General features: G+C 48.9%; 1 protein-coding gene across 3 annotated transcripts in view; it reads left to right on the top strand.

Moving 5' to 3' along the window:
- LOC138767578 (neural cell adhesion molecule 1-like) overlaps nt 1-17715 on the top strand; it is a 176758-nt gene that overhangs the window by 37161 nt on the left and 121882 nt on the right. For all 3 annotated transcript variants that reach the window (XM_069945173.1, XM_069945174.1, XM_069945172.1), the window contains exons 3-4: nt 10880-11233; nt 11777-12079. In XM_069945173.1, coding sequence (XP_069801274.1) covers nt 10880-11233; nt 11777-12079 — 657 coding nt within the window. The remainder of the gene's footprint in view (nt 1-10879; nt 11234-11776; nt 12080-17715) is intronic.

The following is a 17715-nucleotide window of genomic DNA, read 5'->3' as shown; positions in this document are numbered from 1 at the left end:
GGAGAGGAAAGGACAGTAGGTGAGGAGGTATCAGGAGATTAGGGTAGAGATGTATGGAGAGGACAGTATGTGAGGAGGTATCAGGAGATTGGGGTAGAGATGTATGGAGAGGACAGGACAGTATGTGAGGAGGTATCAGGAGATTAGGGTAGAGATGTATGGAGAGGACAGTATGTGAGGAGGTATCAGGAGATTAGCGTAGAGATGTATGGAGAGGACAGGACAGTATGTGAGGAGGTATCAGGAGATTAGGGTAGAGATGTATGGAGAGGAGAGGACAGTATGTGAGGAGGTATCAGGAGATTAGGGTAGAGATGTAAGGAGAGGAGAGGACAGTATGTGAGGAGGTATCAGGAGATTAGGGTAGAGATGTATGGAGAGGAGAGGACAGTATGTGAGGAGGTATCAGGAGATTAGGGTAGAGATGTATGGAGAGGACAGGACAGTATGTGAGGAGGTATCAGGAGATTAGGGTAGAGATGTATGGAGAGGACAGGACAGTATGTAATGAGGTATCAGGAGATTAGGGTAGAGATGTATGGAGAGGACAGTATGTGAGGAGAGGTATCATTAGATTAGGGTAGAGATGTATGGAGAGGACAGGACAGTATGTGAGGAGATTAGGGTAGAGATGTATGGAGAGGACAGGACAGTATGTGAGGAGATTAGGGTAGAGATGTATGGAGAGGACAGTATGTAAGGAGGTATCAGGAGATTAGGGTAGAGATGTATGGAGAGGACAGGACAGTATGTGAGGAGATTAGGGTAGAGATGTATGGAGAGGAGAGGACAGTATGTGAAGAGGTATCAGGAGATTAGGGTAGAGATGTATGGAGAGGACAGGACAGTATGTGAGGAGGTATCAGGAGATTAGGGTAGAGATGTATGGACAGGACAGTATGTGAGGAGGTATCAGGAGATTAGGGTAGAGATGTATGGAGAGGACAGTATGTGAGGAGGTATCAGGAGATTAGGATAGAGATGTATGGAGAGGAGAGGACAGTATGTGAGGAGGTATCAGGAGATTAGGGTAGAGATGTATGGACAGGACAGTATGTGAGGAGGTATCAGGAGATTAGGGTAGAGATGTATGGAGAGGAGAGGACAGTATGTGAGGAGGTATCAGGAGATTAGGGGAGAGATGTATGGGGAGGACAGTATGTGATGAGGTATCAGGAGATTAGGGTAGAGATGTATGGACAGGACAGTATGTGAGGAGGTATCAGGAGATTAGGGTAGAGATGTATGGAGAGGACAGTATGTGAGGAGGTATCAGGAGATTAGGATAGAGATGTATGGAGAGGAGAGGACAGTATGTGAGGAGGTATCAGGAGATTAGGGTAGAGATGTATGGACAGGACAGTATGTGAGGAGGTATCAGGAGATTAGGGTAGAGATGTATGGAGAGGAGAGGACAGTATGTGAGGAGGTATCAGGAGATTAGGGGAGAGATGTATGGGGAGGACAGTATGTGAGGAGGTATCAGGAGATTAGGGTAGAGATGTATGGAGAGGACAGGACAGTATGTGAGAAGGTATCAGGAGATTAGGGTAGAGATGTATGGAGAGGAGAGGACAGTATGTGAAGAGGTATCAGGAGATTAGGGTAGAGATGTATGGAGAGGACAGTATGTGAGGAGGTATCAGGAGATTAGGGTAGAGATGTATGGAGAGGACAGTATGTGAGGAGGTATCAGGAGATTAGGGTAGAGATGTATGGAGAGGACAGGACAGTATGTAATGAGGTATCAGGAGATTAGGGTAGAGATGTATGGAGAGGACAGGACAGTATGTGAGGAGGTATCAGGAGATTAGGGTAGAGATGTATGGAGAGGACAGTATGTGAGGAGGTATCAGGAGATTAGGGTAGAGATGTATGGAGAGGACAGTATGTGAGGAGGTATCAGGAGATTAGGGTAGGGATGTATGGAGAGGAGAGGACAGTATGTGAGGAGGTATCAGGAGATTAGGGTAGAGATGTATGGAGAGGACAGTATGTGAGGAGGTATCAGGAGATTAGGGTAGAGATGTATGGAGAGGACAGTATGTGAGGAGGTATCAGGAGATTAGGGTAGAGATGTATGGACAGGACAGTATGTGAGGAGGTATCAGGGGATTAGAGTAGAGATGTATGGAGAGGACAGTATGTGAGGAGGTATCAGGAGATTAGGGTAGAGATGTATGGAGAGGAGAGGACAGTATGTGAGGAGGTATCAGGAGCAGGGGTGATTCTAGCCTCTCTGCTGCCCGAGGCGAACTATAGAATGACGCCCCCCCCCCCCCCCCCCCGGTCAATCCGCCCACATTTTAATCCACTACTGCCCCCCCCCCCCCCCCCCAACTGAATGAACATAATGTTTGGTCCCTTGCTGCACAGAGGATGTCAGGAGAGGAGGGGGCTGATCTTATAGGGGAGGTCACAGCAGCACAGAGGAGGTCAGGAGAGGAGGGTGCTAATCCTATAGGAGAGGTCCCAGCAGCACAGAGGATGTCAGGAGAGGAGGGTGCTAATCCTATAGGAGAGGTCCCAGCAGCACAGAGGATGTCAGGAGAGGAGGGTGCTGATCTTTTAGGAGATGGTCCCCCTCTTCCCCCCTTATAGATGGACCCCCTCTTCCCCCCCTTATAGATGGTCCCCCTCTCCCCCCCCTTATAGATGGTCCCCCTCTCCCCCTCCCTTATAGATGGTCCCCCACTTTCCCCCCCCCTATAGATGGTCCCCCTCTTCCCCCCCCCCCCTTATAGATGGTCCCCCTCTTCCCTCTCCCTTATATATGGTCCCCCCCCTGCACAGCAGATAAAACAAAAACAAAAAACAGCACACAACTCACCTGCCATCCGTTCCCCCGTCGAGCCTCTCTGGTCTGGTCCCGGCTGATGTGCGGCTGCCCGGGGTGTCCCGTCCTGTCCCCGGCAGCGCGTGCATCAGAGAGCTCCCCGTGCGCCTGTGGCTGTGACTTCCAGTGCACAGGGAGCTCTCTGATGCGCGCGCTGCCGGAGACAGGATGGGACACCCCGTGCAGCCACACATCAGCCGGGGGACTAAAGGCTGCATTCCCACGTTCCGTGGAATGCCGGTACCGGAGACCCCCGAGCCCGGACAGCATCTGTAATTAGATGCTGGGAGCGGGGGAGACTGTATTCATAAGCGCCGCGCTGTAGTAACCGCACCGCGTGGCTGATTCATTACACCGCGGCGCTTATGAATACAGTCTCCCCCGCTCCCAGCATCTAATTACAGATGCTGTCCGGGCGCGGGGGTCTCTGGTACATGGTACAATCAGTGGCGGATTATAATGTGGGCAGCCGCCCGAACCGCCCATATTATAATCTGCCACTGAATGCCGCCCCTAGGGGCGTAGCTATTGTCTCTTGGGCCCTGGTGCAAGAGGTCAACTTGGGCCCCCCCTTTCTCGATGCTATTGGTATATATATATATCTCAAGACTGATATTACCAATAATACCAGTATACAGGAAATATTATCACCACCATACTGTTACTAAACAAATCCTGTTTACTGAGACCAATATTGCCAATATTACCAGTACACAAGGGGAAATATTACCGCCACACCACAACCATCACCACCATATTGTTACTGACCAAATCCAGTATACTAAATCCAATAAAACACAGTACCAGATAACAAGTAACAAATAATACCACCTCATAGTGACTAACACCACCGCTGCTACTGAATATAATCCTCTGTACATAGACCAATATCACTTCATACAGTCATATAGAGGTGGACGCACTGTACACAGGATCTATACACCATATACATTACAGTGCAGTTATATCAAGTGACTCACAGGGGACGTCTTCTCTGATCGGAGTTCTTCCCTTTTCATCTTCTTCATCTGTTGTGGGCGATTTTGAGAACTTCTCTGGGCCACGAATCCACAGAATCTGACAGACAGACATATTAGGCTCCTCACACTGACACCATCATCTCTCTAAAAACTGCACATCTGTACTGTCCCCTTTACACCCTCATTTAGTAGGTAGCCCTGACACTATGTGACCCCCCTTAAAGTACATGCCCCCCTCTGTGCATGCCCTATTGTATACACCCCCCATGTAGTCCACCTTATAGATGGCCCCCAATGTTTCCCCTTATAGATGGCCCCCTGTGTTGTCCCTCTTATAGATGCCCCCCATGTTATCCCCCATATAGATGGCCCCCCATTTTATCCCCCTTACAGATGCCCCCCATGTTGTCCCCTCCTCCTGCCCCTTTATCACCATACTACTACCCCTTTCATCCTCCTGCCCTTTCATAATCATACTACAAACACCTCCATCATAATACTACCACCCCTTCATCATCCTCTTGTTCCTTAATCATCATACCACTACACCCTTCATCATACCACTACACCCCCATCATCCTCTTGTTCCTTAATCATCATACCACTACACCCCCATCATCCTCTTGTTCCATCATCATCATCATCATACCACTACACCCCCATCATCCTCTTGTTCCATCATCATCATCATACCACTACACCCCCATCATCCTCTTGTTCCATCATCATCATCATCATACCACTACACCCCCATCATCCTCTTGTTCCATCATACCACTACACCCCCCATCATCCTCTTGTTCCATCATCATACCACTACACCCCTCATCATCATACCACTACACCCCCCATCATCCTCTTGTTCCATCATCATACCACTACACCCCTCATCATCATACCACTACACCCCCATCATCCTCTTGTTCCTTCATCATACCACTACACCCCCCATCATCCTCTTGTTCCATCATACCACTACACCCCCATCATCCTCTTGTTCCATCATCATACCACTACACCCCCATCATCCTCTTGTTCCATCATCATCATCATACCACTACACCCCCCATCATCCTCTTGTTCCATCATACCACTACACCCCCCATCATCCTCTTGTTCCATCATCATACCACTACACCCCCATCATCCTCATGTTCCATCATCATCATACCACTACACCCCCCATCATCCTCTTGTTCCATCATCATCATCATCATCATCATCATACCACTACACCCCCCATCATCCTCTTGTTCCATCATCATCATCATACCACTACACCCCCCATCATCCTCTTGTTCCATCATCATCATACCACTACACCCCCATCATCCTCTTGTTCCACCACCATACCACTATACCCCCCATCATCCTCTTGTTCCACCACCATACCACTACACCCCCCATCATCCTCTTGTTCCATCATACCACTACACCCCCCATCATCCTCTTGTTCCATCATTATACCACTACACCCCCATCATCCTCATGTTCCATCATCATCATACCACTACACCCCCCATCATCCTCTTGTTCCACCACCATACCACTATACCCCCCATCATCCTCTTGTTCCTTCATCATCCTACTACACCCCCATCATCCTCTTGTTCCATCATCATCATCATACCATTACACCCCCCATCATCCTCTTGGTTCATCATCATCATACCACTACACCCCCCATCATCCTCTTGTTCCATCACTATACCACTATACCCCCATCATCCTCTTGTTCCATCACCATACCACTACATCCCCATCATCCTCTTGTTCCTTCATCATACCACTATACCCCCCATCATCCTCTTGTTCCATCATCATACCACTATACCCCCCATCATACCACTACACCCCCATCATCCTCTTGTTCCATCATCACCATACCACTATACCCCCCATCATCCTCTTGTTCCATCATCATACCACTATACCCCCCATCATACCACTATACCCGCCATCATCCTCTTGTTCCATCATCATACCACTACATCCCCATCATCCTCTTGTTCCATCATACCACTACACCCCCCATCATCCTCTTGTTCCACCACCATACCACTACACCCCCATCATCATACCACTATACCCCCCATCATCCTCTTGTTCCACCACCATACCACTACACCCCCATCATCATACCACTATACCCCCCATCATCCTCTTGTTCCACCATCATACCACTACACTCCCATCATGCCCTTTAAAACAAAAAAATCTTTACTCACCTGAATGGTTCCTCTAGTCTTCTTGTCACGCGCGCTGGCGGGCTTACCGCGGCTGGGGGCGGGGCTTCCAGCGGAGGGGGCGGAGCTTCGCGGGACCTGTTTTTTTGCCCTCAAGATGCTCCCAGCCCCGCAAGTCAGCCGGGGGCCGTCCCAGCCGCCTCTTGTGATCGCAGGCAAAACATTGCTTGCGGTCACAAGAAGGAGCGGGATGGGAGCAGTACAGTGGCAGTACAGTAGCGGCCCGGTCGCGGCGACCGCTGCGACCGTGGTAGCTACGCCACGGAATGCCGCCCCCATGATAACAGCTGGTGGCGCCGCCTGAGGCAGACGACTCAGGTCGCCTCATCATTACGGCGCCACTGATCAGGAGATTAGGGTAGAGATGTATGGAGAGGAGAGGACAGTATGTGAGGAGGTATCAGGAGATTAGGGTAGAGATGTATGGAGAGGACAGTATGTGAGGAGGTATCAGGAGATTAGGGTAGAGATGTATGGAGAGGACAGTATGTGAGGGGGTATCAGGAGATTAGGGTAGAGATGTATGGAGAGGACAGGACAGTATGTGAGGATGTATCAGGAGATTAGGGTAGAGATGTATGGAGAGGACAGGACAGTATGTGAAGAGGTATCAGGAGATTAGGGTAGAGATGTATGGAGAGGACAGGACAGTATGTGAGGATGTATCAGGAGATTAGGGTAGAGATGTATGGAGAGGAGAGGACAGTATGTGAGGAGGTATCAGGAGATTAGGGTAGAGATGTATGGAGAGGAGAGGACAGTATGTGAGGAGGTATCAGGAGATTAGGGTAGAGATGTATGGAGAGGAGAGGACAGTATGTGAGGAGGTATCAGGAGATTAGGGTAGAGATGTATGGAGAGGAGAGGACAGTATGTGAGGAGGTATCAGGAGATTAGGGTAGAGATGTATGGAGAGGACAGTATGTGAGGAGGTATCAGGAGATTAGGGTAGAGATGTATGGAGAGGACAGTATGTGAGGAGGTATGAGGAGATTAGGGTAGAGATGTATGGAGAGGAGAGGACAGTATGTGAGGAGGTATCAGGAGATTAGGGTAGAGATGTATGGAGAGGAGAGGACAGTATGTGGGGAGGTATCAGCAGATTAGGGTAGAGATGTATGGAGAGGAGAGGACAGTATGTGAGGAGGTATCAGGAGATTAGGGTAGAGATGTATGGAGAGGACAGTATGTGAGGAGGTATCAGGAGATTAGGGTAGAGATGTATGGAGAGGACAGGACAGTATGTGAGGAGGTATCAGGAGATTAGGGTAGAGATGTATGGAGAGGAGAGGACAGTATGTGAGGAGGTATCAGGAGATTAGGGTAGAGATGTATGGAGAGGACAGGACAGTATGTGAGGAGGTATCAGGAGATTAGGGTAGAGATGTATGGAGAGGACAGTATGTGAGGAGGTATCAGGGGATTAGGGTAGAGATGTATGGAGAGGAGAGGACAGTATGTGAGGAGGTATCAGGAGATTAGGGTAGAGATGTATGGAGAGAAGAGGACAGTATGTGAGGAGGTATCAGGAGATTAGGGTACAGATGTATGGAGAGGACAGTATGTGAGGAGGTATCAGGAGATTAGGGTAGAGATGTATGGAGAGGAGAGGACAGTATGTGAGGAGGTATCAGGGGATTAGGGTAGAGATGTATGGAGAGGAGAGGACAGTATGTGAGGAGGTATCAGGAGATTAGGGTAGGGATGTATGGAGAGGACAGTATGTGAGGAGGTATCAGGAGATTAGGGTAGAGATGTATGGAGAGGACAGTATGTGAGGAGGTATCAGGAGATTAGGGTAGAGATGTGTGGAGAGGACAGTATGTGGGGAGGTATCAGGAGATTAGGGTAGAGATGTATGGAGAGGACAGGACAGTATGTGAGGAGGTATCAGGAGATTAGGGTAGAGATGTATGGAGAGGACAGGACAGTATGTGAGGAGGTATCAGGAGATTAGGGTAGAGATGTATGGAGAGGAGAGGACAGTATGTGAGGAGGTATTAGGGGATTAGGGTAGAGATGTATGGAGAGGACAGTATGTGAGGAGGTATCAGGAGATTAGGGTAGAGATGTATGGAGAGGACAGGACAGTATGTGAGGAGGTATCAGGAGATTAGGGTAGAGATGTATGGAGAGGAGAGGACAGTATGTGAGGAGGTATCAGGAGATTAGGGTAGAGATGTATGGAGAGGACAGTATGTGAGGAGGTATCAGGAGATTAGGGTAGAGATGTATGGAGAGGACAGTATGTGAGGAGGTATCAGGAGATTAGGGTAGAGATGTATGGAGAGGACAGTATGTGAGGAGGTATCAGGAGATTAGGGTAGAGATGTATGGAGAGGAGAGGACAGTATGTGAGGAGGTATCAGGAGATTAGGGTAGAGATGTATGGAGAGGACAGGACAGTATGTGAGGAGGTATCAGGAGATTAGGGTAGAGATGTATGGAGAGGACAGTATGTGAGGAGGTATCAGGAGATTAGGGCAGAGATGTATGGAGAGGACAGGACAGTATGTGAGGAGGTATCAGGAGATTAGGGTAGAGATGTATGGAGAGGACAGTATGTGAGGAGGTATCAGGAGATTAGGGTAGAGATGTATGGAGAGGACAGGACAGTATGTGAGGAGGTATCAGGAGATTAGGGTAGAGATGTATGGAGAGGACAGGACAGTATGTGAGGAGGTATCAGGAGATTAGGGTAGAGATGTATGGAGAGGAGAGGACAGTATGTGAGGAGGTATCAGGAGATTAGGGTAGAGATGTATGGAGAGGAGAGGACAGTATGTGAGGAGGTATCAGGAGATTAGGATAGAGATGTATGGAGAGGACAGTATGTGAGGAGGTATCAGGAGATTAGGGTAGAGATGTATGGAGAGGACAGTATGTGAGGAGGTATCAGGAGATTAGGGTAAAGATGTATGGAGAGGACAGGACAGTATGTGAGGAGGTATCAGGAGATTAGGGTAGAGATGTATGGAGAGGACAGTATGTGAGGAGGTATCAGGAGATTAGGGTAGAGATGTATGGAGAGGACAGTATGTGAGGAGGTATCAGGAGATTAGGGTAGAGATGTATGGAGAGGACAGTATGTGAGGAGGTATCAGGAGATTAGGGTAGAGATGTATGGAGAGGACAGGACAGTATGTGAGGAGGTATCAGGAGATTAGGGTAGAGATGTATGGAGAGGAGAGGACAGTATGTGAGGAGGTATCTGGAGATTAGGGTAGAGATGTATGGAGAGGACAGGACAGTATGTGAGGAGGTATCAGGAGATTAGGGTAGAGATGTATGGAGAGGACAGTATGTGAGGAGATATCAGGAGATTAGGGTAGAGATGTATGGAGAGGACAGTATGTGAGGAGGTATCAGGAGATTAGGGTAGAGATGTATGGAGAGGACAGTATGTGAGGAGGTATCAGGAGATTAGGGTAGAGATGTATGGAGAGGACAGTATGTGAGGAGGTATCAGGAGATTAGGGTAGAGATGTATGGAGAGGACAGGACAGTATGTGAGGAGGTATCAGGAGATTAGGGTAGAGATGTATGGAGAGGAGAGGACAGTATGTGAGGAGGTATCTGGAGATTAGGGTAGAGATGTATGGAGAGGACAGGACAGTATGTGAGGAGGTATCAGGAGATTAGGGTAGAGATGTATGGAGAGGACAGTATGTGAGGAGATATCAGGAGATTAGGGTAGAGATGTATGGAGAGGACAGTATGTGAGGAGGTATCAGGAGATTAGGGTAGAGATGTATGGAGAGGACAGTATGTGAGGAGGTATCAGGAGATTAGGGTAGAGATGTATGGAGAGGACAGTATGTGAGGAGGTATCAGGAGATTAGGGTAGAGATGTATGGAGAGGACAGGACAGTATGTGAGGAGGTATCAGGAGATTAGGGTAGAGATGTATGGAGAGGACAGTATGTGAGGAGGTATCAGGAGATTAGGGTAGAGATGTATGGAGAGGACAGTATGTGAGGAGGTATCAGGAGATTAGCGTAGAGATGTATGGAGAGGAGAGGACAGTATGTGAGGAGGTATCAGGGGATTAGGGTAGAGATGTATGGAGAGGACAGGACAGTATGTGAGGAGGTATCAGGAGATTAGGGTAGAGATGTATGGAGAGGACAGGACAGTATGTGAGGAGATATCAGGAGATTAGGGTAGAGATGTATGGAGAGGACAGTATGTGAGGAGGTATCAGGAGATTAGGGTAGGGATGTATGGAGAGGACACTATGTGAGGAGGTATCAGGAGATTAGGGTAGAGATGTATGGAGAGGACAGTATGTGAGGAGGTATCTGGAGATTAGGGTAGAGATGTATGGAGAGGAGAGGACAGTATGTGAGGAGGTATCAGGAGATTAGGGTAGAGATGTATGGAGAGGAGAGGACAGTATGTGAGGAGGTATCAGGAGATTAGGATAGAGATGTATGGAGAGGAGAGGACAGTATGTGAGGAGGTATCAGGAGATTAGGGTAGAGATGTATGGAGAGGACAGGACAGGACCGGATATAGCCACATTCCAGTCCTGCTTGTGGTGCAGTCCATGGAGATATGACCAGTACATGGTAAGAGGTCATCCCTCTTTTATGTCCATGGCTGTCGGCCTACTGAACAATCAGATTACCAGTCGATCACTCCAAAGTATGTAGGTTGTGCACACCTGTTGTACATTAGAGATACATTGCCATTCCAGAGGTATATCACCACAATGTATTAGGAATCACATGTTTTCACACTTCTATTGTTTTTGTTTCTCTACATATGGAGAAGACTTTGGTAGTGGTAACATCCGTCTAATGTTTTCTGTCCAGGTGCGTCTGCATTGACCATTATTCAAGACCCTCCCGTCCTGTACATATTAACGAAACACAGTGCGTTCATGTCCTGTGAGATCATATTTGAAGATAAGAACCAAGAGATTTCTCTTCATCACTGGTATCTGAACAATACACAGCCTGGCCGTATACTGGAGAACAGTCCTAGAGTCACCATCACCAGCTCCACCAGTCCTGGAGTCACCAGCTCCACCAGTCCTAGAGTCACCATCACCAGCTCCATCATCATCTCCTCGGCCACCACTGCTGATTCCGGGATTTATATTTGCTCTGCCCAGGACTCCAATCTACAAGTCTACAAAGGGGCTGGGACTCGTCTTGTAGTCCATGGTGAGAGAAGAATATTATTGCTCATTAGCCTATGACGATCTTGGGGTCTCCATGTAACCTGCAGACATCATATTTAGTACAGGATTGTCCCCTGTGTACTTGGGGCAAATGAAGTCTTATTGTGCAATGGGAAATAGTGTGGTCAATAGTTGATTTCCAGAAGGAAAACCTGCTGTACAGTGCCCCCTACTGGAGAAAGCTTCTCTTCAAATCAACGTTCAACCCTCCAAGAGCCTTTACACCTTTGGGGATTATGTGCACAGCCAGAATCTCCACCAGCGTCAGCTCTTTGAGGGTTCTCGTCAGTACATCCACTAAGTGGCGCTGTAGGGTGAGTTCTTTAGATTTTGTAATATTGTAGAGAGAGGAATCCATTCTACCCCCTGCACTGGTCTGCAGCCGGTGCTCTACACATGCTTCAAGGGTTCACAACTGTCCTGAAGGAATGAGAGAATCAGGATCGTGATAAATCGTGAAATCTCTAGTGATTGTACACAATGCCTAAGATCTCCCCATTTACTTTGTTTTTCATCATCTTCACAGAATTAAATTTAGTGACCGTTTTCCAAATTCCTCCAATCCTGTTTGCCCTGGAGGGTGAGAGCGCTGTGATGTCCTGTAGGGTGAGGGAAGATGCAGAGAGCCTGCAGATCCTTGATTATCGATGGTATCGGAGCAATATGCACCGTGACCATATACTGAGGAACAGTACAAGAGTCACCATCACGTCTGACTCCCTCACCATCTCCTCCGCCACCCCTGATGACAATGGGGTCTACTTCTGCACCGCCCAGGACTCTAATCTACATGTCTACCATGCAACTGGGACTTATCTAGGAGTGCAAGGTGAGAGGCGAACGTCAGTCATTGCCCTGGAGTCTCCATGTAACCTGCAGATGTGTTATATACTTATACACCTTATATACAACACCTTACATCAGTTTTATTGAACTACACTATTGGGGACATTTATCATCCAAAAAAGGTGTATTTTTCTTTGGGAAATATTCAGATGCAAATAAATTTATTCGCAAATTGCCATTTTGCTGATACATTTTCGCATCTGGTCATTTTTCGCAAGCTCTGCGGGGGGGGGGGGGGTCGCGGGAGGGGGGTGAAACGGGGGGCGCGGACTCTGGGTACGCTTAATTTATTATCTCACCGAAAAATGATAAGGATGTCAGGAATGTGAAGTAGCTTGGTGTGAACTGGGCCTGGTTTTTGCTTTTGTGTGACAAACCCGATTGCTTCTCAGCTTCTGGCAATTCAGGAGTGATACTAAGCTCTGCTAGACTTGATTGCTGCAGCTGAGCAAGTCTTTTTGATTGACATTTTCCTCTGCCTGTCTGGAACCTTGAGGATCAGAGCGCCGGTCCAATGGGAATCTGGACCGGGCTCTTGATCCTCATAAAAGAAAGGTGAGCCAGTCTCTAAGCCCTGGCTATTAAGGTTCATAACCTGATCCCAGCTCCCCCTGTCTATTCCTGCGAACCCCGATCCCCGTTCCTAATTCCTTTGCTTGCTCGACCTGTTATCTGACCTCCTTCCTGACCTTTGACTATCCGATTGTTTACTGATTTTGTACTTCGTTGCCCGTTTAGTTCTGACTTTGGCTTGTTGACTATCCTTTGTGTTTATTTGTCCGTCTCGTTTTGCGTTACACCTATACCAGAGCAGGGGCCTTCTTAGTGGTTGTCCGCGGCTGCCTAGGGCCGTTTGAGGCAAGTAGGTAGGGACAGTGGATGGTTTCAACAGAAGAAAATGAAAAATTGGCCGCACATCTATGACTCTGTTCACACTGCAGGTTGCATGCTGCTTGTGGCTAAAGTACAGACAAAAAAACAGAAGGTGCAACAGCAACACACAGGTGCAAGAGCTTACCGTATATATTCCTCCCAGCGTACACACGGTAAACACCTGCTCTGTAGATATTAAAAAGTGAGGATCTTAGCAAACTATTTGATCAAACAGAGTGTACCATGTCGCCACCATAAAGCGTCCTCGAGACACGGTCCCTACTCTAGCATTTTCACACTAGCAATGGCCTCTCCTGGGCTGAATAAGCCTACAACTGGGCAGATAGGAGCCAAATGATCTCTTTTTATAGCTCCTTTGGCTCCTATCTGCCCAGTTGTAGGCTTATTCACGTGCAACCTGCAGTGTAAACAAAGTCATAGATGTGCGGCCAATTTTTCCTTTTTTTCTGTTGTATGTGGGGGTGTGGCCAGGGGCGTAGCTAAAGGCTGATGGGCCCTGGTGCAAAATTTTAGCTTGGGGCCCCCCCATCTTCCCCCGATCAGGCAAAGTCCTATCTAACGTTATATCCAATTACTCTAATGTGCCACCATGTTCTAATGCCCTGTCACTGCCTCCACCTCATGTACTGCACTACTGCCCCCTATAGATAATGGACTGTACTGGGTCATTGTCTAATCATTGTATTCCAATCTTTGACTCTACAGCTGAAAAACTACAACTCTCATCATGAACTGCCAGTTGGAAACGATGGGGGTTGTAGTGCTGCAACCTGAAGAGCCACATGCTGCAAAACTACAACTCCCATAATAAACTGTCAGCAGGGCATGATGAAGTTTGAACTTCTGCAACCTGGAGAAGTCACCTGATATCACCTGCAGTCCTATGTAACACCACAGATAACAGTGATATCCCTCTGAGTACAGATAATGTAGTAGTCATCTGCAGTCCTATGTAACACCACAGATAACGCAGTGATATCCCTCTGAGTACAGATAATGTAGTAGATGTCACCTGCAGTCCTATGTAACACCACAGATAACACAGTGATATCTCTGAGTACAGATCATGTAGTAGATGTCCCCTGCAGTCCTATGTAACACCACAGATAACACACTGATATCTCTGAGTACAGATAATGTAGATGCAGCACAAGCTGGAGCTCAACGCGGTAAAGATACGGCCATAGGACATAGCTTGGGCCGCCAAGGCAGATGTCTGGAGGAGGGGGCGCTGGTACTTGCTGTCATCTGATTAGGTAAGAGGCCCAATCAGATGACAGCATGTGCCAGCGGGCGCAGCGGGACAGATTAGCGCAGTGCTTCCCAACCTTTTCCACCTCGGGGCGCCCCTACTAAATGATGTTCTACAAAATAAGAAAACCGTCATACAGTGACTCACAGGTGACGTCTTCTTTGATCTGAGGCGTCACTTTCCCTTTTCCTCTCCATCCGGCCCAGACCTCCATGATGATTCCTTCCAGATACGTTTCATCCCCTTAGAACCTGCGAGACAAACAATTTAGGCTCCGCACATTTCTAGCAACTTCCTTCCCTTCCTCCCCCCTGTCGGCTCCCATAGTAACTGCGCTGTTTGGTGTAATGTGCAGTAAAGTGAGTAGGAATGTGGGATGCCCCCTGTATGTAGGATTCCCTGCTGTGCCCCCTGTATGTAGGATCCCCTGCTGTGCCCCCTGTATGTAGGATTCCCTGCTGTGCCCCCATGAGCTAATAATGCCCCCAGAGGTGCCCCCATACAATAATAATGCCCCCAGAGGTGCCCTCATGAGCTAATTGTGCCCCCAGAGGTGCCCCCATGGACTAATAATGCCCCCAGAGGTGCCCCCATGAACTAATAATGCCCCCAGAGGTGCCCCCATCAACTAATAATGCCCCCAGAGGTGCCCCCATGAGCTAATAATGCCCCCAGAGGTGCCCCCATGAGCTAATAATGCCCCCAGAGGTGCCCCCATGAGCTAATAATGCCCCCAGAGGTGCCCTCATGAGCTAAAAATGCCCCCAGAGGTGCCCCCATGAGCTAATAATGCCCCCAGAGGTGCCCCCATGAACTAATAATGCCTCCAGAGGTGCCCCCATGAACTAATAATGCCCCCAGAGTTGCCCCCTATGAACTAATAAAGCCCCCAGAGGTGCCCCCATGAGCTAATAGTGCCCCCAGAGGTGCCCCCATATACTAATAATGCCCCCAGAGGTGCCCCCATGAGCTAATAATGCCCCCAGAGTTGCCCCCATCAACTAATAATGCCCCCAGAGGTGCCCCCATGAGCTAATAATGCCCCCAGAGGTGCCCCCATGAGCTAATAATGCCCCCAGAGGTGCCCCCCATGAGCTAATAACGCCCACAGAGTTGCCCCCATGAACTAATAATGCCCCCAGAGGTGCCCCCATACAATAATAATGCCCCCAGAGGTGCCCCGACGGGACTTCGGCAGACGTGATGACGTCACATGATCACGCCTGCCGGAGAGGTCACGGCCCGGCCTCCCATAGGCTGCTGGTATGAAGTGCCGGCAGCCTATGGGAGAGAATACAGGAGGAGGACGCTGACAGGTCCTTCTCCTGTATTCTGATCGCTTTAATGTTCCGCCCGCTCACTGTGCGGGCGGAACATCAAAGCGATCTGTGCATCCCGAGAAGCTGCGCGGCCGCAGCTTCTCGGGATGCTTAAAGTGACACTGTCACAAGTGGCAAGGGGGGGCCGTGCGGGCCCCCCTAGCGTAGGGGCCCAGTCGCCATGGCGACCCCGGCGACCCCTATAGCTACGCCACTGGGTGTGGCTACCTCCTGTTGGCCTGCACTCCACCCATGTCCCAAGGCAGCTATAAAAAGAGATCATTTGGCTCCTATCTGCCCAATTGTAGGCTTATTCAGCCCAGGAGAGGCCATTGCTAGTGTGAAAATACTAGAGTAGGGACCATGTCTTGAGGACGCCTTAACGTGGCGACATGGTACACTCTGTTTGATCAAATAGTTTGCTAAGATCCTCACTTTTTAATATCTACAGAGCAGGTGTTTACCGTGTGTACGCTGGGAGGAGTATATATGGTAAGCCCTTGCACCTGTTGGTTGCTGTTGCACCTTCTGGTTTTTTTTCTGTACTTTAGCCACAAGCAGCGTGCAACCTGCAGTGTGAACAAAGTCATAGATGTGTGGCCAATTTTTCCTTTTTTTCTGTTAAATGTGGGGGGTGTTGCACTCCACCCATGTCCCAAGGCTGCTATAAAAAGAGATTATTTGGCTCCTATCTGCCCAGTTGTAGGCCTATTTAGCCCAGGAGAGGCCATTTGCTGTTGCACCTTCTGTTTTTTTAGTGGGTGGTTTCAAACCTAGGGCTCACTGTTGTGTCTTTTTCCTGTCTGGTGTACCCCCGGGGTGATGTTATATCGGAGGAGCGGCCAGTCACTTGCTAGGTGGTGAGGTGTTACTCCACTCCGGTAGTGGGTGGCCAAGATACAGTCGGACCTTGAGGTGTTACTTGGTGACGCCAGTGGCGGGAAGGCACACAGATGTGATGGCACGCCTGTTTTTAGTTTACAAGTCTGGTTGTACCTTTTCCCCCTGTGGTCGGTGTCCTGCCGGGCTGCTACGGGGTCCCTTGGGTTAGTGTAATCACGGATGGCCAGAGTGGTTTAGTGACTAGTGATGAGCGAATAGTATTCAATGGAATAGTACGCTATTCACGCTATTCAAGCTATAGTAGTTGGATATTCGAGCAAAAACGCAGAAAAAATTTGATTCGCCCTCCCACATCCCCTGGCGCTTTTTTCCAGCCAATAAACATGCAGGGGGACAGGCACTAGGAATAGGCAGGACTTTAAAAAAAAAAAAACCTCTAACTGTGATTGGCTGGCTAAACCATGTGACTTCCTGAATCTTAGAATAGTCATTTGAGATTCGTGTCATTGGCTGCTTGGAGCTATAAAGGGACAGACTATATACCAGGGAGAGAGAGCTTTTAGGTGACTTTTGGTAGAAAGGGACCCCCAAAAGAGATTTAGAATCTGTTGTGAGACAGGCAGTGTGTTTAGACACCCACTGATAGTGTATACGGCTGTATACTCTGTGTGTGGCATAATAGCTGTTAGCTTGCTACTACTGGTTTGCGCAGTCTGCGTCCTGTGAAGGCGTTGACCAACCCTTTAAAGGGGTAGTGCGGCGGTAAAGAATTATTGACAGAATAACACACATTACAAAGTTATACAACTTCGTAATGTATGTTATGTCTGTGAATGGCCCCCTTCCCCGTGTCCCACCACCCCCACCCGTGTACCCGGAAGTGTGGTGCGCTATACATACCTGTCACGTGCCGACTTGTCTCCGATCTTCAGTCTGCGATGTCGTCTTCGGACGGCCGGGCCGAATCCCTCCGAGCATCCTGAGTGCCGGCCGCCCTCTTCAGCGTCATCGGCTGCTCAGCCGCGATTGGCTGAGCATAACTGTGCTCAGCCAATCGCGGCTGAGCATCTGATGACGCCGAAGAGGGCGGCCGGCACTCAGGACGCTCGGAGGGATTCGGCCCGGCCGTCCGAAGACGACATCGCAGACTGAAGATCGGAGACAAGTCGGCACGTGACAGGTATGTATAGCGCACCACACTTCCGGGTACACGGGTGGGGGTGGTGGGACACGGGGAAGGGGGCCATTCACAGACATAACATACATTACAAAATTCTATTGTTGTAAAACAATTCTATATCCGGTATTGGG

This window comes from Dendropsophus ebraccatus, chromosome 11, assembly GCF_027789765.1.
Source record: "Dendropsophus ebraccatus isolate aDenEbr1 chromosome 11, aDenEbr1.pat, whole genome shotgun sequence".
In the NCBI taxonomy this organism is placed as follows: domain Eukaryota; kingdom Metazoa; phylum Chordata; class Amphibia; order Anura; family Hylidae; genus Dendropsophus; species Dendropsophus ebraccatus.
This window is presented reverse-complemented; position numbering and strand designations above follow the sequence as displayed.